Below are 27,525 nucleotides of genomic sequence, written 5' to 3'. Positions count from 1 at the left end.
GGTGCGGGGGGGGGCGGAGGAGTTACTTGTTGCCTACTAAAAGGAGCTACATAAGAAGGGGACATCGACGGAAACAACACTTGGGTGAGTAAAAGCACCAGCTTTCTGTAGTGTCGATGACTCATCTTAGCTAACTACGTTGCGAAACCGTACTTCTGTCAGTATTGTGCCGCGTATTCAGGACATGTTGCGAAATAGCTGCCTTGTAGTACAGAGAGTGGCGCTTATTTACCTCGAGACCTAGGCCAGCTTCAAAATGGGCTCCTGGTGAATAGCGTCGACTTCTTTGCACGTATTATAGTTAGCTAGCTTCAGTGCCCCAGCTGTTCAAGTTAGCAGTGTTGTGAAGTTGCAGGTCTGCATACAGGGTTAAAAATAAATTGCAGTTTGCTGGACGTGAATTTTCAGAGTGTAGGTTTTCTTGTCTGCCAAGATCCACGTCACCGGGCGTCGACGGCCTGGAGCTTGAGAATATTTATGGCTTTGAAAATATTTTTAAAAAATGCAATTTGAATTCTCCATTTACGGTGGGGAAACTTTACTGGCCACACGGCTTACACGTCAAGACTTTTACAGACTTTGAATGCTGTGCACACCCTGAAACAAGCCAAAAAAAAAGCTTTGAACCAACCTTCAACTCGTCGGCTTAGTTTGGAACAACACTGGACACAAAGGACTGCTTCAATGCTGCAGAAAAAGCGTATTGGGGAAATAAACGTACCCGCGTATTTCTTATCCTCCAAGTGTTCGGCTCATGTGTTACCCTGAAAAGCTCTTTCAAAAACCACGAGAAAGTTCTTTATTTTACAAAGTAGGGTTGTCGTCTTTGTGTTTTGCGCTACAGCATGTCGGTGTTATGTTACAGCTATTTGGTGCACTGCATTTTATGGGTGGCCATTTCTGCATGTTAATAATTTACTTTTCTTTAAAAAAACAAAATGTGGTTGTAGGTTGTGCTTGTCAGTACACAGGTTTAGCATTTTCCCACTCTTTACGACAGTTTGTCCTGCACATTGCATTCACATTTTAATATTTACATTTATTCATTTAGCAGACGCTTTTATCCAAAGCGACTTACATAGGTTACAGTTCTTTACAATGTTATCCATTTATACAGCTGGATATTTTTACTGAGGCAATTGTGGGTTAAGTACCTTGCCCAAGGGTACAGCAGCAGTGTCCCAGTGGGGATTGAACCAGCAACCTTTCGGTTACGAGTCCTGCTCCTTAACCACTATGCTACACTGCCGCCCGTTGTCACACAATGCGTTCAGTTTAGTCATTTGAGGCAGACACTCCTTGGGGTATTGTGTAATTCCGGTATTAGTTCCTCATTTTTGTTCATATTCATTCATTTTGTAGATGTTTTGTAGCTCTGCGTTGCTGATAATTGGATTCGTGTGTAGTCAGTTTTCAGTCAGCCTTAGGAAGGAGACCAGTCTCTTCCATAGCTGTTTGTATGGAAGTACAAATGTGTGTAAAATGTTGCTGGCAAACATGAATGACTGCATGACTACACCTAAAATTTCAAATTAATGATGTTTGTTTACCACAGAATACAAGTGTGTATGCTATGATAGGGAAAATACTGCTTTGACCAAGGATTCCTGCACATTGTGTGCTAATTCATTCTAACAGCAATAATGATAAATTATATCTTTGATAATTACATTAGGTATCACAAAGTTATTTGGTTGGCACAAGGTCTATCAGGCAACCTCTGACTGAAGGCCCCTGATAATTACATTTACATTTATTCATTTGGCAGACACTTTTATCCAAAGCAACTTACATAGGTTACAATTCTTTACAATGTTATCCATTTATACAGCTGGATATTTACTGAGGCAACTGTGGGTTAAGTACCTTGCCCAAGGGTAGAGCAGCAGTATCCCAGCGGGGATTGAACTGGCAACCTTTTGGTTACGAGTCCTGCTCCTTAACCACTATGCTACACTGCCACCCATTTAAGTTGTCTTTGAATATATATGATATTTTTTTGATATCAATGTAGATTCACTTGTTTGTATAATGTTGAATTACAGGAAACCCTACAGGAATTGTGTTAGTTGGCAGCACTGAGTTGGCTGCTTGGTTTTGCCCCCCTGTTGATCGTAGGGGTGTGGTGATGCTTTTGTTGCAGTAGTTAATAACTCGCATCAATGAGATGTCAAGCTAATTTCATTGCTCTATGGCAAGGGCAGGAAATATGGGTCCTCCTCACGAAGTTTGCCTGACTGGAAATGTGTGAAGCAGTGTTCTGTTGTGCACATGTACACATGCATCGGTGCTGTTGTAAATGAATACCTTCGTCTTTATCACGGCTTTTTTACTTTTGGCAAATAAATATTGGGGAAAAAAAATCCACAGTGTTGCTGGAACTCTACCTCAGTCAGCAGCAAAGCTCTTGCAGCACAGGAAAGGCAGCATCCAGGGAGCCCGTGGTGTTAATGACATGTACAAGGTCGCAGCAGTGCTGCACTGCGTGGAGATTGTTGACTTGGCGACAAGATAGTGGAACACCGTACCCAACAACAGTCTCAGTCTCCATGTGACCTGGCTATAAACAAACTTCACACCAACACGCTTGGGATTTTTTTTAAGGTCTCTGTTGCCAGGATGGTAACATGCTTTGCTTGGTGCTGCCCTTTGTTTGGATTCTGTTTTAGAAGAGGCGTCACTCAGCGGCTGTCTCTCTGTCTCTTCCCTGTTATGTTGCTATGGATTTACCGGCATTGCACTTGCATTGGGATTAGATTGTTTTAAGCAGCAGATAGGAGGATGACTCTTCTGTCCTAGTGCTTTAGTTGATCGTACTGTCTGTGTCCCATCTATAAACACTCAAGGCTGTATGTGTACATACATGGCGTGAACCTACAGGCAGTTTAAAACACTTTGTGGTCGATCATCTGCTGTCTTTAATGATGATGCAATTTGTAAGATTATGACATTGCACCATGTCCCCATCTGGGATTTTGGAGTATTCATGAGGCTGTTGTGACACTAACTAATATTCATTAGTTCTTGTGACTCCCCTGAAGGGAAGGAAGTTGGGATGGTTGGCAGTGCACTCCTGCTGATCATCTGTCAGGATTCTTGTGAGGCAGTGTTGCATGTTATGAGGGTAACATGCAGTACTGCCTATACAATATACAAACAGATTTTAAAAAGACTGGAGGTGACCCTGTGCTGTTCCTCATTCTTGAGGAAAGTGACTCGAGGATGGATCTGGGGAGTGACGCCACCTCGTGGGTGTCTGCCCACATGAGGGAATAGAATTTTATAGAGTTTCTTTGACTGTCGCCACTGATGGATTCTATGGATGCCATACATGTCAATCTGGCCATGGTAAAAGGACCTTTACCTGAGGAGGATCTAACGCAGATCAAAGTGAAACACAAATGCATTTATAGGAGTGAGCCTGCTTTTTCTCACCTTTATGTTTCTTTGCTCAGCACCTCAGCAATGTGGAATGTGCATGTGTCCATCCATCATACACTTCATAAGTGTAGGCCTGACCAATACACCTCATTAAAGCTTGTCATGCCACACACTTTTCTACCACTCAGTTCTGCATTTCCCCATAGATCCTGCTTGAAAGCATTGCAAGTTCCTAATGTGAAAACCGTCTTAAGTTCAAAATCCTCTTATGTGGCACATTAAGTGAAGCACCAGATGGGAATTCCATTTTTTCTTTTCTTTTAACACGTGGCTTCAGTCTTTGGCTCTTTTTTACCCTGCCCGCAGCACCCTGCTAATTGGTTGCATTGGTGGTTGGCATGCTTGGAATTGCTTGTTATCCCTTACTGTGCCCCCACCACACCCCCCCCCCCCACCCCCCAGTGGAAGGCCCAGGTTTCTACCACTTGGACAGGCATTAACAGTTAAGCTTATCTTCTTTTGCTTACCTCTCTCTGAGCCCTGTTAAGAGGCAGTGGTGCATGCATTTTAGTGCCTGTAACCTCAGCACTTGTGCAATCGTTCACAGTGTTGCTCAAGAGGTGAACAGATGTAGTCCATGTAAGCACAGAGATCAATATTTAACTTTAATATTTAGCCTTCAACTCTCATTCACTTAAACATACAACATCAACAAGTGAGTTGGCTCAGTCGACTGTTTACTGTCCTTTATAACAGGATGGAACTGAGCAATGAACATCCTTGTTCTAACTTTGCTACGTTTTATTGCCTTTGCTCCGTTTTATCTCGGTGAACTCTTACACGCATTCATGGTTAGGCACAAGGTCGAGTCTCCTCACAGTCTTAATCCACAAATGAAATCTGGACTGGAATCAGCAGTGGGGGAGAAAACTCATGACAAAGGTATTTAAATGCCTGAATTGGCACAAAAAAGTCCTTGTTCAGGATCTCCTTAAGGGAAAAAAAAAAAAAAGTAATTTGAAGCAATCTTTAGTCTGGTTCTTCTCAGTAAGCAGTGTGGACATTTTTTAAATTCTAGCTAAACCAGCAAACAATTTGAATTTCATGCAAAAAAAAAGACAACACTGTGTGGTTTGTCATATCATGATATGAGCATATCGTGTAGGATGTAAATAAGCTCATGTCAGTTTAGGGAAATAACAGAGAGGGGGAACTATTTGGTTACCAAAATCCCCGTATGTCTCAAATGTTGAAACTAAAGGAGAGGATGTAAAAGTCTGAGATGGTAAATTTGTACCTTTCTGTTCTCTAAAAATTTTGGAGAAGTATAATGGTTACACACTGTACACTCCCATGCTCTGGAGGGTTTTACAGAGTTCCAGCTCAGTAAAAATCTAAGGAGTGATTCATGTACACATACCCATCCTCTTCCACACTAGTCCAATTAGTGCCTCCGGTTAAGTGTTTAAGATGCAAGGGGAAGTAACTCCATTGTTTAACATGGGGACAGAGTCCTCTCATCCCACCTGCACATCACTGCCCCCTAGTGACTCATCAGGCGCCTGTGAGTTTTTCAGCTGATGTCAGTGAGAATTGACTTTTGAGTACATTCTTTGCCAGAAAACCTTTCTCCCAAGCCATTGTCTGTTGTCTTTGTGTGGACGTACGCACAAGGAAACACTACCACAGTTGTTCGCACATCCTTTTAAAAAGATCATTTTATATCCCGCTCCTTTTTCCTTGTTCGTGTTGCTTTATAACAATGGACATAAACGATAGATGAGTGTACTCATACAACAATGTCACTTGCTCCAAACCAATTACACTCTTGAGAAGTCACGTCTACTGTGAATAAGCACTTTCTGTGCTATGTGTGGAGCCCAGAATGAACAGCTAACTCAACATTACATTACAGTATTGGCATTCTTATCCAGATTGACTTACGTGGGTTACCATTTTTACGTTACTCGATTGTACAGCTAGATATTTATTGAGGCAATGCTGGGTTAAGTAGCTTGCCCAAGGGTACAGCAACCTTTCGGTTATGAGCCCTGATCCTTACCACTATGCTACACTCCCGTCATCACTCCTCAGTCGAAGCTATAGTACCTTTCAAATTTGTATCCGCATCAAACGCCACAGAATTTGGACTGGGGAAGGTTGTAGCAATTGCATTTGAATTTTAAGGACACGGTGTGACCAGACCCTGACTAGGATTTGGAAAATAACTCCAGGGTTGGTGTTATGTTGCGCATACCACCTGTCTGCCGTGCCACATGTGTTTTTGCATGTTTGCAAGTCTGTGGTCTTGGTCTGTGTTTTAAATGGCTCAGCTGCCCGTGAGCCTGCAGGTCAGATCAAACACTGTTATTAGAGATAACTTGCATGAGTCAGTTGCCCCAAAGATCTGCCATCCCTTCTTTCACAACTGCCTCATCTGTATATTTGTGTGTGTGTGTGGTTGTGTGTCTGTGTGTGTGAGTGAGAGAGAGAGAGTGAGTGAGTAAATGAAAATTTGTGCATCTGTGTGCGTGTGTATGTGTGTGTGTGTGCGTGTCCACATTCGCATGCATACATTTGTGTACTCGGTGTCCAAGTGTGTGTTCTGTGTGTTGACAGGGTGGACACATGAATCATTGGGGAAAACGGCATGGCTCGCTCCTCTCTAGCCCTCTCTCAGCAACCGTCCCTGCCAGGGATGCCGCAGGCAGTGCTTGCGGTTCGCATGGAGCCCAAGTACCAGTGCCAGCAGTGTCAGGGGGTGCTGAGGAAGCCCTTCCAGGCCCAGTGCGGACATCGCTTCTGTGCGCACTGCCTTACACAGCTCACCAGGTATCCAGTGTCCCCACCCCACCCTGCCCTGCCTCACCTCCTGTCTGTCTTCTTCCTCTGCAACCCTGCCCCACCCCTCTGCCTGAAACCCAACCCTGCCCCACCCCTCTGCCTGAAACCCAACCCTGCCCCACCCCTCTGCCTGAAACCCAACCTGCCCCAGCCCCTCTGCCTGAAACCCAACCCTGCCCCACCCCTCTGCCTGAAACCCATCCCTGCCCCACCCCTCTGCCTGAAACCCATCCCTGCCCCACCCCTCTGCCTGAAACCCAACCCTGCCCCACCCCTCTGCCTGAAACCCATCCCTGCCCCACCCCTCTGCCTGAAACCCAACCTGCCCCACCCCTCTGCCTGAAACCCAACCCTGCCCCACCCCTCTGCCTGAAACCCATCCCTGCCCCACCCCTCTGCCTGAAACCCAACCTGCCCCAGCCCCTCTGCCTGAAACCCAACCCTGCCCCACCCCTCTGCCTGAAACCCAACCCTGCCCCCCTCTGCCTGAAACCCAATCCTGCCCTGCCGCACCTCCTGTCTCTCTTCTGTATATTTTGTCACACCCCCTTCATCTGCTGCCTAAACCTGCCCCAGCCCCTCTGCCTGAACCCCATCCCTGCCCTACCCCTCTGTCTGAACCCCAACCCTGCCCCAACCCTTTCTCTACAACCCACCTCCTCTCAATCCCCCAACACTGCGACCCTGCCCCACCTTGTCTCCTCCTCTTCTGAAACCCTGCCCTCCCCTACTCTCGTTCTTCACCCCCCCCCCCTTTTTCCCACCCCTTTCCCGCCCCTAGACTCGCACTCACTGGGCACGCCCAGCAGTTTATAATCTAAGAAGTTGGTATGGAGGGAGGGAAGGGAGCATATAGGGGGATCTCTCTTAGCCAGAACACATCAGCTGCAGGGGCAGCTGGTTTGCCTCTCAGCTTTTGCACTGCAGTGCTGGATTTGACTTTAAAATCAATCCAATTCAAATGCGACACTGTGCACACTGAATACGTGCCTGTCTCATCGTAGCCTCAGCTCTAGACCTCGGTCTACTCTCTGTGTAGTTTTCCACACTGGGCTGCGTGACAAAGCAAAAATTTCAGGTACATAAACAGGTCCCTAATGCTGAAAACAAATTACATGCAAAGCATGGAAAGGTATTGCATTTCCTTCACTTCTTTTTGCGTCTCGTCCTGTCCTACCTCCAGAGTCATCATTGGCAGTGTAAGGATGTCATAATTAAACTACTGGTGAAATTATCATTGTTTAAACATTCACTTTTAGTATGTTTTTTTTATTTAGCCACCTTTGGGATCATTTAAGGCAATAAACAACATTTTCAGTCATAAAGTGAACCCCAGGGTAGACAGCCACGAGGACAAAATTGTTCCAATGGAATGCAACTATCCCAGCCTGAGATACAGTATATTACAAGCGTGTTTGTACAAAACTTTTTAACAGTTTTATTTTTTAATGGTATCACCATGTATTACAGTAATCCCTCCCCAGTCAATAGTTTTACCACCTGGCCACAGTTTCCCGCTCATATCTGATTGTGTCAAAAACAAGAGTTTCACTTCGTATACCCGCAGTGTAGAGCAGCTGCGGTGTTTGCCACCAGTCTACCTGCTCCACTCTCGCTCTCGTCACCTTGCTCCCTCGTGAGGAGACTGGCATAGTGACGCTGCATGAAGAGCAGCTTCGCCTAGTTCATGCACACTCGCAGTAGATCCAAGGGTGCAGTGTGACTTGTGCTGTAGTTGTTTTGACCAGACTTTGTCCTCCCTGTCGTTCAGAATTCAAGGTTAATAACTTTTTTTTTCTTGTTTCCAGTGCATGTTATTTAAACCTTTACTAATTATTTGTTTGCCTGTTTAGCGAACCAGAAAGGCATTGTAGTTTGTCTTTCGTCAGCAGTTCCCCTGACCTTGTATTTGCCATCGTTCCTTTGACATTAACAGTCACGGTTTGGCCAGCCACTGGGTTTTCAGAAGCCTAACCCCCATTGTTGGTGAGGGATTGCTGTATTTGTGTGATAAACGTCAGAGGTTCACTCAGCCTGATACTGGTTGATGGACTTCTTATCTCCAGTCAACAGGGAGCAACTGAACCACTCAGCTGCGCCCTGACAGGGCTCAGTGAAGGATGACAAGGGGGAAACGCAACCGTCAGTGCTTTTTCATCACATGAAAACACAAGAGCATGAGACCCCGAGGTCACGCCGATTCAGCATCCAGTCATCTTTTCCTTCCGGTCGTTGTTGTTGGACTTCCAAGGTCTCCTGCGGCCATGTGGGCCGTCAGCCGCCTCAAACCAACCCATGTGACATCTCAGGGCCTCGATGTCATGCGTGCTACAAGAGGATGCTGGATTTCCCTTGCTAGTCACATGACCTGCTCAGCAAAACAAGGTGCTACTTGTGCCTCAAGCCAATTAATTTTTTTATCCCTGTTCTCTGAAACATTTTAATTACCTGTATATGTCAACACTTGATAGTGGTTGCTTTTCATAATACACTCCCAGCTGGTTTCCCAAAGGCAGATCAGACTAACACAACCGTTCTTTGTAATGAGGTTTTTCTCTTGGGAAAACAGCTGCAAGTGATTTTCCATGTTGCGTCTCGACGTGAATTTAATGAAATGTTAGTGGGACGCATACTGCTTGGTAAATGTGGGCATATGGCCCACAGTGTGACTCTGACCGTAATTGGCATGACACATCTATGGTTTGCAGATGAGACAGCGGGGAAAAAGGCCTTAGCAGGGTGGAATCCTGGCACAAATTTGCTAGTCCTCCAAACTCTGCATTAGACTAAATGTGTGAAATGTAAAATCGATGTGAGCCCACAGCGACATTTATGGTTAGGAATGCCTGACGTGCAGATTATGGGAAGGCGTGGAACAACTGACATCATCAGCATGCTGAGGGCCTGAAGGTTGCGTGACAAAAACCAGACAGACTGCGGTATTAAGATGTGATCTGATTACATTGAAATGAAGTGTATGTGAGGAAAGGTCACATTTTTGCTAACAAAATGTCATCTGTACAATCCAGTCCAACAATACTTGCTCCATTGTTTCGCGTGAAAGCTAATCGCTAACCACATGTTAAGCATACCTGCATAGAAACGATATCCGATTCATCCGAGGGGGTTGATGCAGGAGGATTTCTGTTGCATGCCAAGAAGAGGAGGATGATCCCTCACGCGGAGCTCATATGAATTCCTTGGAAGCTCTTTCCTTTTAATTCCAAAACTGAAGCGGGAATAAAAAGGCTCATTTTGGACACATTTGATCTCTGGGTTTTGTTGAGATGGAATATGCCCATGAGGTGTTCTGTGTGTCAAGAAAAAGTGCTTTTGTTCAGGTAAAAAGATGTCAAATACAGTTACCAAAGAGTCACCATGTCTTTGTTCTCTGTCCCAAGTTGCCTAGTCTTTACCAGAAAATTTACATTTACCAGAAAACGTGTGACATGTGAATTGTCAAAGGAAAGATATCGGTCTTTTTGCCTTACCTGTTCAAGATCAGATGCACAGAATGCAAAAGCTTTTTCACCCTGCATGCAGAAAGATTCTTATAAATACATCTAGAAATAGGCACACGTTAACTAGATATCTAGCATGTTGGTTAATTAAGGTTTTAAATTCTTTAATAAAGCTTAATAGTAAAATAAGTAATTCCATTAGTACAAAAGCCACTGAATGTTTCTATGTATTAATAACCAACAACGACTCCCTTATGAATTGAACTGGTAAAGTAGCTAGCTACACAGTCAGCCTTGACAACTGGTAACTCTCACTCAGTTGAGAGTTACCAGTTGTACACGGCTTGCGTCTTTGCACGACCCCTAGTGTTTGTGCAGGAGCAACGAGGTGCAGTGCAATCCTCCGATACCCTCTGACACAGCCAGTGGCTGTTCTTCACAACGCCAGCTCCATGCTGCACCCCAGGAGGATGTCTGGAAGGCGTCACTGAATGACGCTGTCAGCGTATCCCACACATGCTCCTGGTGGCACGATGCCAATTCGTTCTGCCGCAGTGGGCTCCCTTTAAAAAAAATAAATAAATAAAAAATATTGACCCAGATTGGCTAGCTGCATAGCTACTGTCGTTAGTCTGTAATTTGAAATGTGTGGTGCATGTCCACTAGGAAGCAGTACCAACTCAACAGCTGGTTCCTTGCCCGGCAGTATGACCGCAACCTCCTGTTATACATTTCTCAGAAAGCAGCCCCCCACCCGTCCCTCTGCGGACGTACATTATAAATAGCGATCAATATGTACGACCCATATAGCAAACAGGATCTGTGTGGCCGCAGCTTTGCAGACAACGATCTTAACACGTACAGGATGCAAAACTGTTCGGCAGAACAGCTCGACCGCAGGTTTATTTGTCGTTTTTGAATGCGGGGCCACAGCGGTTAACCGTTTGGTGTGCCTCCTCAGAAGGCGGTTGATGATGCCTCCATGATAACTCTGTGTCCATCCCATTCCACGAAAAAACAAAAAAACACCTGTCTCGCATCGCCCTCTGCCGGTTAACAGCGCCCCTGTTTCCGAGTTGTGGCTCACTTCAACTAAGCTTTGAAAACTTTGAAGAATTTTTCCAGAGGAAGTGGTCAAGTTCATGATTTTGACTCATACCAGAACATCTTGGTTGGGTGCGGTCTGGTTTGTAGAAATGTGTGAGTATAAACATCGACAGTTTACTCCCTATTAAGAAAATCGAGATGAACGTTGCAGTCTGGCAAAGATATGCACACAGTCACTCTCCGCAGAGAATAATTTGTCTTATATGTCATTGGCCAGATACGGTAATATTTAAGCCCATATGCTTCTGGTTATATGCACAAAGCTCTGTGCAAGTCCAGACGATGAGGTCATGATGCTACAAGTATACACACTCTGCTCTTCCCTTTGGCAGTTTTCATCATCCTCTTTTACTCACGGATACCGCTCTCGGGCAGTTTCGACATCTGTTTCAGACTTGCCCAGTTTCTCCCACAGAATTCCTCTCCCGACTCTGTCGCAATAGTATGCTATCTGTCAAAAGAAACCGGGGTAGCCATGCTCAAGCAAATACCCAGTTATCCCTACTCCAAAGTTGGTTTACAATATTGATACAATACCTATGATGTTGGCATTTTATGTAGTTTGCTAATATGGGATGGGCCCATTTTGCAGAACTGTGGTTACAGGTGTGGCTGGTCTTTTTTTTTGTCTTGCAATGAAGGCTGTTCCACCCACTCTGAAGTTAATACCCCATTATTTGACTGCTGGACCGATTTCAAAGGTTTTGGGTACTTTTTGCCCTTTACTGTACATCTAAGATCACCATGACCTCCTCCCAACCCCAGCTGTCGACACAAGATAATTGAGCTGAAATTTCCTGCATTTCCTTAGTTATCCATTTTCACCTGATGACTTGCAAGCTACATTTGCAAAACTGTCCGGCTCACTAATTCATTCAGAACAGCTGTAGCTAGCGAGCCAGCTAAAATTCAGTTTAAGCGTCTGAAACATAGATATAACAAAAAGGTTTTTTATTTTCTCTCTTTTGAATATTCATATACTAAATTATTGCCCAGAACATAAACTGGGGGAGAAGGGGCATTTCCAATTACTCCAGTTACACCCTATTTTGAATACTTGATAATTTGAACTGGAAAAAGATGTGTGGCTTCATGATAACACTCCTGCACCGTAGGCGTTTTGTCACTGTACCCTGCTATCCTCAGATCCCGGCTTTTTGTCTGTGCCCCAGACCACCTTTTTCCGTTGCTGATATCCCACGTTCTGTTCCGTGTGTTGTGACGGTGCCCTTATCAGATTATCAGAGTACTTTTCATACTATTTCCCTCTCTTCCCTTCTGTTTCCACGCTATCAGTGCGAGGCAACAGATGTTAGCTGGGGAGGAGAGGTCAGAGAGAGGGCTGTGGGGAAATTCCTGATCTCCCTAGGCATGTGGAAGTAAAAGTTATGATCTTATAAAATATATGGTTTCTGTCTGTCTCCCCCCCCCAGCTCTGGACCGAAGCCCTGCAAGGCGTGCCAGCAGGAGGAAATATTTGAAGAGACCCTGTCCATCCTCAACTTCAGTGAGGTAAGTCCCCCCGGCGTCCTGCTGTCTGGCTGCTCGAGGCTGCTCCCTCTCACAGCCCCCCCCCCCCCCCCCCCGCCTTCAGAGCCCAGAGCTTTACTCAACGTGCTCACCCCATTTGAGTAGCACATTTAAGTGCTTTACCGCTCTCTGCACAAGGGAAGGCGCCGGTGAATGAACAGGAAAGTATGCATCCCACCCCACCACACCCCTGCAAGTTAAACAAGTCTCTAACTTCATGCCGTAAAAGCAGCTGCCCTGAACTCCCTGCTTTATGGAACGCAACAGTTGACCTTGCCTTTTGTAGTGGGAATCTCTGTCACTGATGATTCAGCCTGTGTGCAGTGTGGCTTAAAGCTTGACCCTTCCCAGCTGATAACTAAATGGCAGTGAGCCTGCCAGGAGGACAAAAATCTCAATAATTTGAGGTCACGTTTGTTTGTTCCTTCAGTCTCAGGTTTGCGAAGGAATGTAACTGCACCGCATTTTTCGATTGTAGTGATTGGTGCAGGGTCCAACCCCAACCATGTTTTGCCCTCAAGTAAGACTCATGGCGTGCAACAACACAGGAAGTGTCCAGCTGTTTGAATTGATAGCGTGTCGTGTGTAACATGTGCGAATTGCAGATAAATGCCAGTATGTGCACATCGATGATGGAATGTGCTGCCCCTCACCCCCCAGGCTTTTCCTGACAATGCGGCCCGAAGAGAAATCGACAGCCTGCCTGCCACCTGCCCCAATGATGGCTGCTCCTGGAAGGGAAAGATAAAGGAGTATGAGGTAGGGGAGGTGTCCATGTCTGTGTCTGTGTGTGTGTGTGTGTGCGTGAGTTTGCATGAGTGTGCATTAGTGTGAATGTGTGTTCGTGTGTGCACATGTGTGTACATTTCCATGCACGTGCACATTTCTGGTGTTTGAAAGGTGTGGAATATAAACAGTGGTGTGGGCTAGGCCCAGTGCTATGGGGGTGCTTAGGGATGCATTGAAGTGCTGTTTGCCTGTTTGATTTTGCGTGACTCAGCTGTGACTGTTCATGACAGATTAAAGGGAGACTGCCCGCTGAAGTGCATTAAATCCCACCATGGGGAAGTGCGGGTTCTTTCTTCAGTGTTTCCTGTCATGCCTGCTGGGTGCCACTTGTTTGTTTTCAAAGAAGGAGACCTTTGTGCTCTCATTGGTGAACTGCAGATTTGAAATTTTGAACATCTGTTTCCCATTGGCTGATCACGCAGGCCTGGATTTAATCTCATTCGACAAAATCTGCTTTGAGTTTAGGGGGCTTTGTTGGAAGTCGGGTGTGACCCCCTGTGCGAGACAATATTCAAAACTTAAAGATGTCTTCAGGTTGTTTTCTGAAGAAAAAGAATCTGTTTTGATGAGTTGTCTTATTGGTAACTAAAGTAAATTTCCCTGGTGCATGTAGCTTCATGCAGTGTGTGTCATTAGTAAACCAGGCTGTGTAAGGGGTTAAATTTCTGTGTTTATGTTTTCCACATTGTGGAAGTACCACCAGTGTTTGGTAAACAACATGAGACAGACAAAAAAAATACAGGCAAGAATAGAACCTTTTTTTTTTTTTTTTTTTTTTTTTTTTTGTGGGTTGGACAAAACAGGATACGCCTGTTCTGAGGTCTGGAAAGTCCCTTTGCTTGCAGCGTTGTGCCGTGCCAAGTGGAAAGTACCTAAAACACACACACGACATTTCTCACATTGCGAGTTACTGCTCTTAGCGTGTTTCATTTGCTTTTGTAGTTATTTTTGGTAATTGTGGAGGCTTGTTTTTTTTTGTTTTTCCTTTTTTTGCTTAAAAAAGCACCTTAACGTGTGGAACCAAAGCACACACGATAGAGCTGCCAAAGGTCTAAGTAAAATCTTATCTTTCTGTTAATATTAAACCAGGTAATGCATTTGCTCAGCAGAGGTAGTGCAAAGTCTGCGGATAAGAACATCTGCTAAACGACACGATGACTAAATGCAAAAGGAGCAAAGCGTGGTGCTGCAGAGAGGCCTTTGTGTTCGCCTGTTCGCTGTAGCGTCTGTTCCATGAAGCGCCACCTTTCTGTGTAAACTGACTGTCTCTAATATATTATTTAGGAAGGCAACTTGGGTGGTAACTGGTAACTGTAAATTATAAATGGATCCACTGTTCCCAGTCATTTTTTAAGTGGTATTTTACACTGTGGCGGTGTGTACATTTGCTGTGTGCCGCTGTAGGAAGCTTTGATTGTGGCTTGGAAATGTGAATGGATACCTGAACCTAGTGACATTTCAAGCACATTCTCAGTAAAACCAGATAAGGGTAGAAGCCAAATAAAAAGCGCTGTTGAGAACAACCTTCAATGTACCCCTATAAATATAAACAATATACTGGCATGCAAACAGAGCCGTAGTCGCGGGAAACGGAGATGGAAGTTCGCAGTTAACGATTCAGTTGTTAAAATTAAAGGAAACCTGCTGACGCGGGCTAGCATCCGTTCCACCCAAACCCTGTAGTTAAACCGTATCTGGAATTGCGTTCCTTGGGGGAAATTACAAACCGGGTTACAATTAACATCGTAAAATCTCAGTTCCAACACGACGCCTCATGAAAAGGAAACTAGCGTTCTTCAGTCGTCGATGATGCACGCACATGTTCTGTATTCGGTGAAAATTTGCACAGAGGAGGTTGGGATGCTGCTGACTCATTGGGATAAACGAGCGATCCGATCACCAAACCACATGGCACCACGCACACCACACGGAAGACCGGCTGAGCAACCGCCGCCGGGGGGTCGTAAACATTTGGAACGCGTCCTCGGATTATTTTAAAATCCTCTAGGAGAGTTTCGGCAGGAGTGTTTCTGGCTGAAAATGGGAAGTGAAGATGCTGTAATATCTCTGAGGCAATAGGACAAATACGGGTCGATCGTTGCGGTAAATGAGCGAAAGATCGGTGGGAAGAAACATGGAAAAAAAAAATGGAAACCACCACGGGCGTCGCCCCGGTGTCGCCCTAATGGCTGGAAGCGATCGAATCCCATTTGCTGAGCGCTCCCGAGTTTATCTGGGGCCTGATCTTTCCAGCTACTTTGCAACGGCAATCGAAGGAGAAATGTTTCTAGATTAGTAATTGCAGAACAGACCAAAGCTTACTGACCTGCTATGGTTGCTTCCTCCTTCCAATGCTCAGCTTGGTGTGAGAATGGGCCAGTCAGAAGCTGCTCCTCCTTCTCCCAGACTCCCACCTCGCCCCCCCCACCCCCCCCTCTCCCCCTCTCCAGTGCAGAGCTACAGACGCATGCCGGCTCACTCTGGGCAGTCTGAGTCATGCGTGCACATGCTGTGTGCAGGTTCTCCTTCTCACACATGCACACATGTCGTTTGCACAGGATACGGATGAAATCAGTGGCAGTAATGAGAAAAACACATGGCCACACATTAGGACGTTCTGCAGGGTTTTAATAATTGAGGAAAAAAAGAGAGACGAGGGGAACAAAGGGGAAAAGAGACTAGCTGCTCTGGTACACAGTTTCTGTCGATAATTGCAGCAGTGGTTTTTAAAACCTTCTGGCTCAGGATCTCCTTTTGAGTCCCAGCCCATAGTTTAATAACCACAGCGGCTGTTGGCCTGGTTGCACAGTAAAGCTGCTTGCAGATTAGTAGAATTCTCGTGTGCTGCATGTGTGGAGCTGATGAAGAGGGAGCGGATGTTTGCCATGCTGTTGTCAGCGCTGTGTGATTTTTGCAGTGGTGCTCATGCGACGAACGGCAAACTGCAGTTGCAGGAAACCCAGCGCTTTAAACCCCGTGTGGTCCGCCTCAGACGGGGCTGGGCCTGGTTTATCATCTACATGGCGCCAATTGCGGCTTTGGCAGTTAGAGCTGTTTAACACTCGACAGGTTTCTTGGTATTTGGTTTGGTTTTCTGTTTCGTGTTGGTGATAGGGGGTGGGGGAAAGACATCTGTTGCCCCTGGAGCCTATTCACTGAGGCCACCACTGAGATCTTAGAACAATTCATTACAGTTTTGGAAACCCCCCCCTTTTCCCCCCATTGTGAAAACCTGACTCTGTGTTCTTATGTGGTTACATCACAATGGACCTATTCAACTTTGTGCAGCGCAGTGAACCTCATTCTTTGCAGAAGCTCAATATATCTTTTTTTATCTGCTTCATATGCAGTGCAGCTTATTGCCTCATTGTAAGAGCTAGACTGAGGCATACAGTGGAACTACAGTCAGAGCTCTCTCTCCCCTGCCGTGTTGTTGACACATCCAAGTTGCTTCACCCTTTGGACCGCAGGGTCACTGCCTTACAGTGGAAATTCACTTGAAATTCTCGACCAGGAACAAGATAAAACTGTAGTGTGCAAAGAATTTCTGTTAAGCCTTTTGTGGAATTGATACCCATTCCAAAAGAACCAGTACCCCACGCAAGAGGAACAGGAAGAGGACAACAAAGGCATTATGTAACGGCTTCTCGAAAAGGATGATGGAAAAGGGGAAAAAAGGCGGTCAATGTATTGATCAACCTTTCAACTGAAATTAAAACAGTTCCGCAATACCTCCCAGGGGGAAGAAAAACTCAAATATTTCATGGTCGGTTACTAATGTTCAGTGTGTTTGTTTCTCAATCATAACTGGGAAGTTCAGTTACATTTTAACCTGGAATTACCGGTTGTAAACCACGTGCAACTGTCAGGGAAAGATTAAAGTTATCAATTTTGGCCAAACTTTCCATTGTATGTGGTATGGGTTTTGAGACCTTATCTTGCCTCTCAGCATCTGTTTTGAAGCAGTTGTGATCTGAAAACCCATTCTTGGGGAAGAGCCATGTTTGATTTATGGAGATCATTGCTGTTCTGTAATTATTGCTCTGTAATCTATAATATCCTAGCCCTTGATATTTTATCCTTTCTTTAATCAGGGAGGTGTTGTGTTGAAATTAAAATCTATTTTCCCAGGGAGCCTCAAGCCAAGTTACAACCAGACATGCAAGTTACAACAAGTAACAGATTCCGATGGCCAAGTACAGTGATCACTCCATAATAATAACTGAATATATAAAAAGCAGATCACCATAACAGCAAAAAAGAATATATTATGTGCACTGCTGGGTTACAAAGTGATGAATAATGAGTTTGAAATCATGCAAAGTTCAGAGTTGTGACTTTGATTTTAGTTGATTTTGTAACATTTTCCACAACCAGGGAGCAGAGTGGTGAAAAGCAGTTTTGTCAAGTATTGTATAATAGTTTGGAACCTTAAATAATAATATTCTAATAGTAATGATTATTTCAGCATTATAAATTACAGCACAAAAAGGTTGTGTTGTATTGTACCTCACTTGAAAGTCACTTTGGATAAAAGTAAATCTAAATGTAAATTACTGGAGCAAAGTGTATAACTGTTTGATCAGAAAGGGAAGCAATGATTAACGGAGAATTTCCCCAGAACATGATTTTATTTTAAAAGTTTGCCAGTGTGTTAATTTCTGGATGGCTAATGCCTTGGCCTCAAAGCAAATGACTAACGCTTTGAGTGTTCAGCTTTGTGCCACTAATCCAGGTGTGCACATACACTCATGCATTTGAATGAGTTTTCAAACATATCAGCCCTGAAAGCACCACACCTGCTCACTGTCACGAGTACATTCATCAATGAACCTGTCAGGCAAGTGTGAACATAGCATAACAGAAGGTTGAGAAAGAGGCCTGCATTGGTAGAGTGGAGAAACGAGTAAGATGACAAAGCAGCAGGTGCATATATATATATATATAGAACCAGCCACAAAGAAAGGATCGGGTAAAGCAAATATTTCTCCTGTATTCAAAGCTTCAACTTCTAAAGAGCAGCATACATCTTATTTCATTCTTTGTGTGTCCCGTGTGCATCCAGGCACTTCTATTGTGGACAGCTAGTGCTGCATGCGAAGGCCGAAAGGTTACAGCCAATGGAATCTGAGCAATTCAAGTCTTATTTAACCGCAGCACAAGGTCAGGAGAATGGGTAAAAGAGTTCAGAGAAATGTACAGAGTAAAAGTATGGAGTAATGGCTCTTAAGTATTGACTTAACAGAAATTTAGTATGAGTTCCCCCCACTGTTTTCAAAGTACATTTTTGGTGAATATTTAGCAGTAAATATTTGTGTGTTTTCAGAACTTTGAAAATACCACAGAACAATAAGTACAGGATTGCTGTGTGTACATGAGTGCCCACCTATGAGTTGAGCAATTTGACTCAGGTCCAATGAGCGCAAAACCTGACCTTTCAACTATTTTGTCCTCCATGGTTTACCATTTGTGTGAACAGAGGGACCTTTTCAAATGAATCTTGCCTTTTTTATGATCAAGTCTGAATCACTCAATGACGTTAATAAAGCTTACAAGATGTGTTTTCTATGGAGGTGGTGGATATAATCACTGAATACAGTCTAAAGAAGGGATTTCCAAAAGACCTGGATGAGCTAGCACTGAACCTCAGTTGAGAGTTTTAACTTTGTTTCTCGTGAGAACAGTCAGGCAGTGTTATCTATATCGCTGTAGGCAGCGTTATGGCTCTCATATGTCTCTGAAGGACAAACAAGAGAAACAGCATTTCACATGGTACTGGATCTACTCTCGCATGTCTCTCTCAGATCTGTGCTTTTGTTTCTTATTTATTCTCATTTGTTTCTCACATATATTCCAGAGGGCTTTTTTGGGACATGGAGGTGTGGTATCTCCCGGTGACTTTTATTGTTCTGGCTTCTGTGTTGTGAAAGAAGTCGGACGAGAAAATGGCAGAATGGGAGAGGGAATCCTTCACCCTGTGCACGGCACTTAGCCCTCACCAATGCTCCTTTCTCACCAGGAGCAACACGAGGGAAAGTGTGAGTTTGAGCGCGTGAAGTGTGAGGCGTGCCAGGCCCTAATCCTGCTCAGCGAACGGGAGAGACACAACGAGCGAGAGTGTGAGGAGAGGACCCTCAACTGCAAATACTGCAAGGTCACCTTTAGCTTCAAAGAAATCAAGGTGAGGGTTGCCAGCACATTCCCGGTCACACTGCCAAGGGCTGGCCTACTAGCAATAACCAGTAATAAGTAATAACAAGTAATAATTGCCTCATCACAATTGTTAAAGAGGCAGTGTATGATGGTACACGCTGTATACTGAGACCCATCACTTCATTGTAATTTACATCTTGACATAAATTTTGGTGCATTTGTACACTGGCATTCTCTGCAGTCCCTGTCAGTGTGCAGCCATGTCCAATGTGCGTCTTCAGTGTCCTTTGTAATACAGGGTAATACAGGGAGGTAACAGAGTACATTGCTTTAAAAGAAAGTGAAAGGACGTGCGCAGCATGATTTGTGATTGTTGTGCGGAACCTCGGTCAGGCTGACCATGTCCTTTCCCTGTTTGTCCAACCCCCCCCCCCGGCAACCACCACCTCCTCCTCCATGTTTTCCCAGGCCCACGATGATATTTGCCAGAAATTCCCAATGCAGTGCAAAGAATGTGGCAAGAAGAAGATCCCACGAGAAAAGGTCAGTCTCTCCCTCCTCATCCTCTCACGCTCTTCTGGGTTTGGTAAATAGTGTCACGTTGCTATCCAGATTCTCACAGTGGCTCCCTGGAGTCTTCTCTCAAAGGAGATGGCCTGTAATCACCCAGGTTTCCATGGTTTAGATGAACTGCCTCCAAAATCCCTACTTTAAATCGGTTGTTTTCGATCTCTGATGATTCACAAGCCCCTGTCACATGGTCGATGGAAAGGATGTGTAAGGATTCATGATAACATAAAAATCCAACAAAAAGCCCCACTAAAGCCTACTACATGGCTGTGGATAAACAGACATATGTGAAAGGAAATATCTCAACATCATATAATGGAAATCCTCAATATTTTTATTCGAAAAAGTCCCAAACGTTCTGAAATATGTGCAATCATTCAACTGCATCATTTTATGTCCCATCCATTTGTTTCCTGTGTTTAACATTTTTCCCCATGTTAGGAAATAATGCATTTTTACATCCACTGCTTTGGGCAGCTTTGATGGTGACCTTGCAATCATTTGGCCTGACCAAGAGAGGCGTTAAACCGAAAGCATGCGTGCAAGCACCATATAAAATTACAGTGCAAACTGTAAAAGATATGATGAAAATGTATGATAAGGCATGCTGACAAGACAGGGCAGGTCAGAATCCATTCACAAGAGGGGAATTCCATTTCACTGCACTGGAAATGCATGTGCTGATCATAACTTTATCGCGGTAACTGCTGTCGTGCAATGCCCCCCCAGTTTCTAGATGACTGGTTAGTGGCTTTCACTTTTAATTGTGAAGAATGTGGGGGGGAGGGGGCATTCAGGTTTCTTGTAACAGCAGTTTCACATTCTTTTTTTCTCCGAAACACAGTTTGCAGATCACATCAAGTCCTGTGCAAAGTCGAAGACACTGTGTCCTTTCAGTGCTGTTGGCTGCGGGGCAGTGGTGAGTAGGCCCAAGCATCCACTCCCTCAATTATGCCATTGTGCATGTGTTACTTCAGATGCTTGTCACATGAAACCCGGACCCCATCCCGTGAAATTAGGCTAAGGAACCATATAACTCAGTCTGCCTTCCAGTCTCTCTGTGTGTCTTTTTTATGTCTTCTTGGATATGCTTTACGTCAGGGAACATGCCGTTATTAGTAAACCCTATTCATTGATAGTACTAATATTTCTGCCCAAATTCTGCACATTTATGCACAAATATTTATACACAGATTACTTTGTTGAAAGGTTTGTTGACCCATTTTCTTGATTGGTGATTTCATCTGCTATGTGTAAGCTACTTACACAAATGGGACATTGTTAAACTGTTACTCATTATCTGGTCTGGCTTCATGCTTTCCTGGTACCATAGTGAATCATAGTATCTCTTAGTCTCAAAGAATGACCCACTAGATGTCTGGGATTTCCCCCTGTCTGAAGTGGGACTGGTGGTTATATCAATCAGAAGATTCCCCAGTGGGGACTTTAGCAGAGGCCTGTGTCAACCAGAAAGCATGCATTTGTTATAACTGAAACAAGGCTTTCAGTCTTCTAGGTTATTTTCAGCAAAGATCATCTGAGTCACTCTGAAAGGCAGAACTTCCCTAGAGAAACCAACCCTAGTTTGACGGTGTAAATATATGTCTTAATGTTTGTGGTGGGTGAAAAATGTCAACAAGACCTACACCTGAGTTAATAATATCTAATTCTAATGTAGTCCTGCCTGCCAACCCTCAAGGCTCATACCCTCCCCCATTCTTCCTGCCAGAGCTGTGCTCTGGCAAGCGTTACACAAATACATGACCTACATTACGTGACCGAAAATATTTAGACAGAACACTAAACTTTCCATTGCCGGAAGCTGTAGAGACCATTCAGTAACGCCTGCCAGTTTGAGTTTGTACTGGCGATACTTATTTTTGAGCGCAAATATAACCCTGAAACAGTGACACTCGTACTGTGTAAGTGGACAGTGTTCTCTTTGTGCCATAGGAGTGAGACTAGGTCTACCTAGTGGTGAGAGTGTGTAAGTGCTTGCAGTATGAAAACCTTGAAGCAACAGTATAGCGGCATTTGAAAGGGCTCAGAAGTTAAACCTGTCGAAGGTGTCCTGCAGTATGTGTGATGAACCCCTAGTGTCAGGTGTGAGGTTGTGTGTTAAGCCTCACGCTGGCTTCTGTGCCGACTGCTGCAGGTGGACAATGAGAAGCAGGCCGAGCACGAGCAGACCCACATTTCGGAGCACTTGCGCCTCCTGCTGGCCGAGCTGCCCCTGATGCGGCTGCGGGCCGAGGGGGCCGGGGAGTGGCAGGAGGACTCGGGGCTGGGGCTGTACCGGGCGCCGGAGGAAAGAGCGCCCTCCGCGGGCGCCGCGGGACAGACGAGCGGCCTGGGGCAGAAGGTGATGGCGCTGGAGAACATCGTGTGTGTGCTGAACAGAGAGATGGAGAGGAGCTCCCTCACCCTGGAGGCTTTCTCCCGCCAGCACCGGCTCGACCAGGACAAGATCGACAGCCTCACCAACAAGGTAGGGCGCTCATCCACTCATATATGTGCAAACACACACACACACACACACACACACACACACACACACACACCCTCTCTCACACTTTCTTTCACATGCACACACACTCACTCTTATACATGCACACACGCACACACACACTCACACAAGGTTATCCTGAAACCCCAAGGCTGGCTGTATGATTTAGAGGTGGGGCACTGCTGTTGTACCCTTGACTAAAGTCTTTAATCTTCCAGTAAATGTTCAGCTGTATAAATAGATGAAATATGACCTAGCCTACGCAGGTCACTCTAGATAAGGGCGTCTGCTGAGCAAACAATGTACAGTAATGGAAAGATGGAGCAGCTGGCAGTTTGGCGCCATGCTGGCCTTTCCATGCTAAGGGCAGGCGGAAGCAGTGGGAGGCAGAGTGTGTGTGTGTGTGTTCCTGTGGGGGGGGGTGAGGTGTGAGCAGTAGGGGGTAGAGTGTGGGTGCGTTCGTATGGAGGGGTGGGGGTGAGGTATGAGCAGTGGGGGGGGGGTAGGGTGTGTGTGTGGAGGGGGTGAGGTATGAGCAGTGGTGGGGGGGGGGGTGTGGAGTGGGGGTGAGGTATGAGCAGTGGTGGTGGGGGGGGGGGGGGTGGAGTGGGGGTGAGGTATGAGCAGTGGGGGGGGTGTGTGGAGGGGGGGTGAGGTATGAGCAGTGGGGGGGGGTAGGGTGTGTATGTGGAGTGGGGGTGAGGTATGAGCAGTGGTGGGGGGGGGGGGGGGGGGAGTGGGGGTGAGGTATGAGCAGTGGGGGGGGGTGTGTGGAGGGGGGGTGAGGTATGAGCAGTGGTGGGGGGTAGGGTGTGTATGTGGAGTGGGGGTGAGGTATGAGCAGTGGTGGGGGGGGGGGGGGGAGTGGGGGAGAGGTATGAGCAGTGGGGGGGGGGGGGGTGTGTATGTGGAGTGGGGGTGAGGTATGAGCAGTGATGGGGGGTAGGGTGTGGAGTGGGGGAGAGGTATGAGCAGTGGGGGGGGGGGGTGTGGAGGGGGGGTGAGGTATGAGCAGTGATGGGGGGTAGGGTGTGGAGTGGGGGTGAGGTATGAGCAGTGGTGGGGGGGGGGGAGGGTGTGTATGTGGAGTGGGGGTGAGGTATGAGCAGTGGTGGGGGGGGGGGGTAGGGTGTGTATGTGGAGTGGGGGAGAGGTATGAGCAGTGGTGGGGGGGGGGTGTGGAGTGGGGGTGAGGTATGAGCAGTGGTGGGGGGGGGGGAGGGTGTGTATGTGGAGTGGGGGTGAGGTATGAGCAGTGGTGGGGGGGGGGTAGGGTGTGTATGTGGAGTGGGGGTGAGGTATGAGCAGTGGTGGGGGGTAGGGTGTGTGTGTGTGTCTGTGTGGCAGTCAGACCGTGCAGCTGACGGCCCCTCCTCTCGGGCTGCGCAGGTGCGGCAGCTGGAACGCACTCTGAACATGCGGGACCTGCAGCTGGCCGAGACGGAGCAGATGCTGCGGGAGCTGGAGTACTGCACCTACGACGGCGTCTTCGTCTGGAAGATCGTCGACTTCTCCCGCCGCCGCCAGGAGGCACTGGCCGGACGCGCCCCCGCCATGTTCTCCCCAGGTGAGACACTCACTCACACACGCGCACACTCACTCACACACACATACACACACACACACACACGCATACACGCACACACACGCGCACACGCACACTCACCTGTCCCCGTCTTTAGCCCATAGCAGTGAGCCTCCAGCTCACTATAACCAGAAATATAGTCAAATGGAGTAATGTGCAGGCAAGAGCTATGAATCATGGGTTGCTAACTTTGGTCATCTTACTGTAAATGGCCCACAATCCAAGTCGTCATTCCCAGTCATCATGGTGCAATACTCAGGGAATAGCTGTCAGATGTCAGTTTTAACCTTGACCAGTGTACTATAAACATATCATGAGACAGTGAAATACTCAGGCAATAACTATGAATACTAGGGTAGACCTGCCCTTGGAGTTCAGTACTCTGTCAGAGCTATGACTTCCAAGTCCCAGACGAGTGGGAGTTGCAGAGTGCACAAGTTAACCTGTGGTAGGGCTCCAATTGTGTTACGCTCACACTCACTGGTCTGGGACTGTTGTCGGCCTGGTGTGACACTTTTGCTCGTTTAAATTGAATGGATACCATCATGGACGTTTGTGATGGAAGCCGCTCTGGAGAAGAGTGTCTGCTAAATGCGTGTAATGTAACGTAATGTAATGAAAGCTCGTCTCTTCACCCCCACTGCCGCAGCCTTCTACTCCAGCAAGTACGGCTACAAGATGTGTCTGAGGCTGTACCTGAACGGCGACGGGACGGGCCGGGGAACGCACCTCTCGCTCTTTTTCGTGGTGATGAGGGGCAAGTACGACGCCCTGCTGAAGTGGCCCTTCAGCCAGAAGGTAGGGCACTCGCTCCCGCCCTGTCTCCTTTGGCACCGCGTGGGTGGTTTGGCATGTTTTCCCTCTGCCACGCTCTGTATGACGGAGTGTCTGCCAGCTTTCCGCACCTCCTTTTAGCCTCCCTTTCCTGTCACCCCTCCTCTGCATCCGCCTTTTTTAATTAGTAAGGGCAACAGGAAAGGTTGGGATTTGGTGTCAGTCGCCACAGTGTCTGTCATTTGACTGTCTCCATCCCTCTCTCTTTGTTTCTCTCCCCCCCCATCTCCTCTCTTCCTTCTACTCCCTCCCTCTCTACCTAACCCCCCCCCCCCCACACCATCACCACCCTCCCAGGTGACACTGATGCTCCTAGACCAGAACAACCGGGAGCACATCATCGACGCCTTCCGGCCGGACGTCACCTCCACCTCCTTCCAGCGGCCCATCAGCGAGATGAACATCGCAAGTGGCTGCCCGCTCTTCTGCCCGCTGGCCAAGCTGGCCGGCAAGAGCTCGTACCTGAGGGACGACACCGTCTTCATCAAGGCCATCGTGGACCTCACCGGCCTCTAGCCCCACGGGAACTGCGAGACCCTTTTGGGGGGCAGATGATGCCGAGGAAACCCAGGCTGAGTGAAGCGGGCCCGAGCACAAGGCTGCCGCTTCGAGCCCTGGTCAGGGCTACTCCACCCAGCCCTGACCATGGTTCGAACAGGCGCTATGTGGCTTCACTGCTCTGTAGGAGCAGGAGACTGTAGGAGTCTCCTATATGTCAACCATATATATATATATATGGTTTTTAATTATTTCTATATCTATAAATATATAGAAAGCTCCCTTTACCATGGTAGGAGTCCTACAGTGGATATAAAAAGTCTACACACCCTTATGAAATTGCAAGTTTTTGAAATAACAGAAATAAGAAAGACAGAAATAACAACAATGTAAATGTCAGACTTTTTCCATCTGTAATGTGATCTTCCAATAAACAAAAATCCAGAGAAAAAACAAGTAGGTCATTATTACAAAAATTTTAAATTAAAAAAAAATTCTGACATTTACATTGTTATTTCTTCCTTTACATTTCGAAAACCTGCAATTTCATAAGGGTGTATAGACTTTTTATATCCACTGTATGTAACGCATGAAAAACAGTTTACTGTCAGCTCTAGAATAGTTTTAATTCACTCTCATACCGTACCGTAACCGTACCCCTACTAACCTTTAGTAAAGCTGATTACTGGTTGTTGACCAGTGAGAGCAGTAGGGTGTAAATGGAGTGAAAATCTGATGACACGCTGTTTATTTTAGTAAAAGACTGTGTCGGCTAGGGTCAGTGAGCTGCCGGTTACCGTGGCTGTGGGTATCTCTCACACTACTAGCAGGTAAGGGAGCGGTTTGTATCAAAGGCAACAGCAGACCTCATGCAAGCGAATTCAGTGGATGAAGACGCTTCATGTGTCTGTTGGCTCCCTCCATGGAATAGCCTATCCTTCCCTCCCCGTGAAAGCCCCCCCCCCCCCCCCCCCAACGATCCCCCGTGGATCGTTACCTTAACATGGCGGGATGGGGCTTGCCTCTTAGAGCTATGTCATTGGGAGCTTAACAGCTCCTGGAAGGGTCTCCCTTGGTGAACAGGTCTGGGACAATGCGCCAGATGAAAACGGCTGTCGACCCCAAGCCTCCACCCCCGCCCCCCTCGCCTGGAACACGAACACCCCCTAGAGCTGAGGCCTGGAACAGGTGCTATGCCAGCAAACACTCCACCAGCCTCAGCCAAAAAATGGCTGCGTGGAGCACCATGTGGGCTCAACATCTACAGGGCGAGGGGGTCAGGGGTCAGGGGTCAGGGGTGATACCAGGATGGTAAGGAGGGAAAAAACCTGTCAAAATACATAAATAATTAGATCAAACGATGTCCTGTCAAAATGCTGAAATACTGAAATGGTGAATTGAATAAGAATTTACATGATAAATGATTTTAAATAATCAAATATTTAAGTTTAAATGAACACAGATGTTTAAATAACTTTCAGTCTATTATTTTTTGTTAAGACCGACCTTTTTCTCTTGAATTTCCAACATGGTGCACTGTGCTATTTTAGTTGCAAATTCTGTGCGACACCATGCTTCTTTCTTAAATACCAATCCACATAATGGTACTCAAATTATCAAAATCAAAGCTTGTAGGTGGGATCAAACAAACGATTGTGGCAGTCGACCAAAAAAAAAAAACAGTGGGCCAAACAAGGTCATATCAAAGTATCATGGCAGCCGCTAGGCTAGGGATATTCCCTCAAATTGGGCCAGATTGGCCAGGTTAGCCAGCTAGCCAGCTTGCTCACTTCTCAGAGCATGTTTTTCTCAGCTATCCTATGAAGGTTTCTTGGCTTTTTGTTAAACATTACATGTAGTACATTTCTGGTAACTGTGACTTCAACTTAAATCATGAATTTCCCTGGCTCTATGAACAGGAAATCTGTTTCCATTGATCTAGCAAGATTATCCTTTTCTCAGTATCTCAATATTTGAGAATATGTGTGTTGAGCTTCCTTGTTCTGTTTCAGTAATCAATAATGAAGAAATACGAGGTTACTCTTTGAGCTTCTACATGAAACATTTACCTGCTATGGGGAAAAGTTAGGAAACTGAGGTGTAATTCTTGGCTAGATAGCTAATCGGTAAGACATTGAAGTGCCCTTTGTAGCTAGCTTGGAGAGCTAGCTAGATGTGTTGTTTGAATCTGACATTTTTGTAGTCAAGCTGCCTTGAGGGGATTAGTGTCCTTGTGGGCCTTAGGTCGATTTCTGGTATTCTTTTAA

General features: G+C 46.1%; 1 protein-coding gene and 1 long non-coding RNA gene across 2 annotated transcripts; one reads left to right on the top strand and one right to left on the bottom strand.

Moving 5' to 3' along the window:
• The first annotated feature begins 36 nt into the window (after positions 1-36).
• traf2b (Tnf receptor-associated factor 2b) lies at positions 37-25,589 on the top strand. Its single transcript, XM_036528185.1, has 11 exons — positions 37-84; positions 6,001-6,213; positions 12,227-12,305; positions 12,984-13,082; positions 19,132-19,293; positions 19,734-19,808; positions 20,680-20,754; positions 21,991-22,323; positions 23,731-23,908; positions 24,576-24,724; positions 25,058-25,589. Exons 2-11 carry the CDS (start codon positions 6,032-6,034, stop codon positions 25,274-25,276), a joined length of 1,551 nt encoding a protein of 516 aa, XP_036384078.1. The 5' UTR covers positions 37-84; positions 6,001-6,031; the 3' UTR covers positions 25,277-25,589.
• LOC118777359 lies at positions 9,996-15,541 on the bottom strand. Its single transcript, XR_005004958.1, has 2 exons — positions 15,439-15,541; positions 9,996-10,249 (listed from the first exon to the last, which is right to left on the bottom strand). It is a non-coding gene; the product is annotated as an uncharacterized LOC118777359 (long non-coding RNA).
• Positions 25,590-27,525: the final 1,936 nt, after the last annotated feature.

Source organism: Megalops cyprinoides, chromosome 5 (assembly GCF_013368585.1).
Source record: "Megalops cyprinoides isolate fMegCyp1 chromosome 5, fMegCyp1.pri, whole genome shotgun sequence".
In the NCBI taxonomy this organism is placed as follows: domain Eukaryota; kingdom Metazoa; phylum Chordata; class Actinopteri; order Elopiformes; family Megalopidae; genus Megalops; species Megalops cyprinoides.
This window is presented reverse-complemented; position numbering and strand designations above follow the sequence as displayed.

Bases quoted from the DNA above. Each gene is read 5' to 3' on its own strand.
- traf2b (XM_036528185.1), top strand. From the start codon at position 6,032: ATGGCTCGCTCCTCTCTAGCCCTCTCTCAGCAACCGTCCCTGCCAGGG. The intron at 6,214-12,226 runs GTATCCAGTGTC...TCCCCCCCCCAG, and splicing joins TGCCTTACACAGCTCACCAG to CTCTGGACCGAAGCCCTGCA. The intron at 13,083-19,131 runs GTAGGGGAGGTG...CTTTCTCACCAG, and splicing joins GAAAGATAAAGGAGTATGAG to GAGCAACACGAGGGAAAGTG.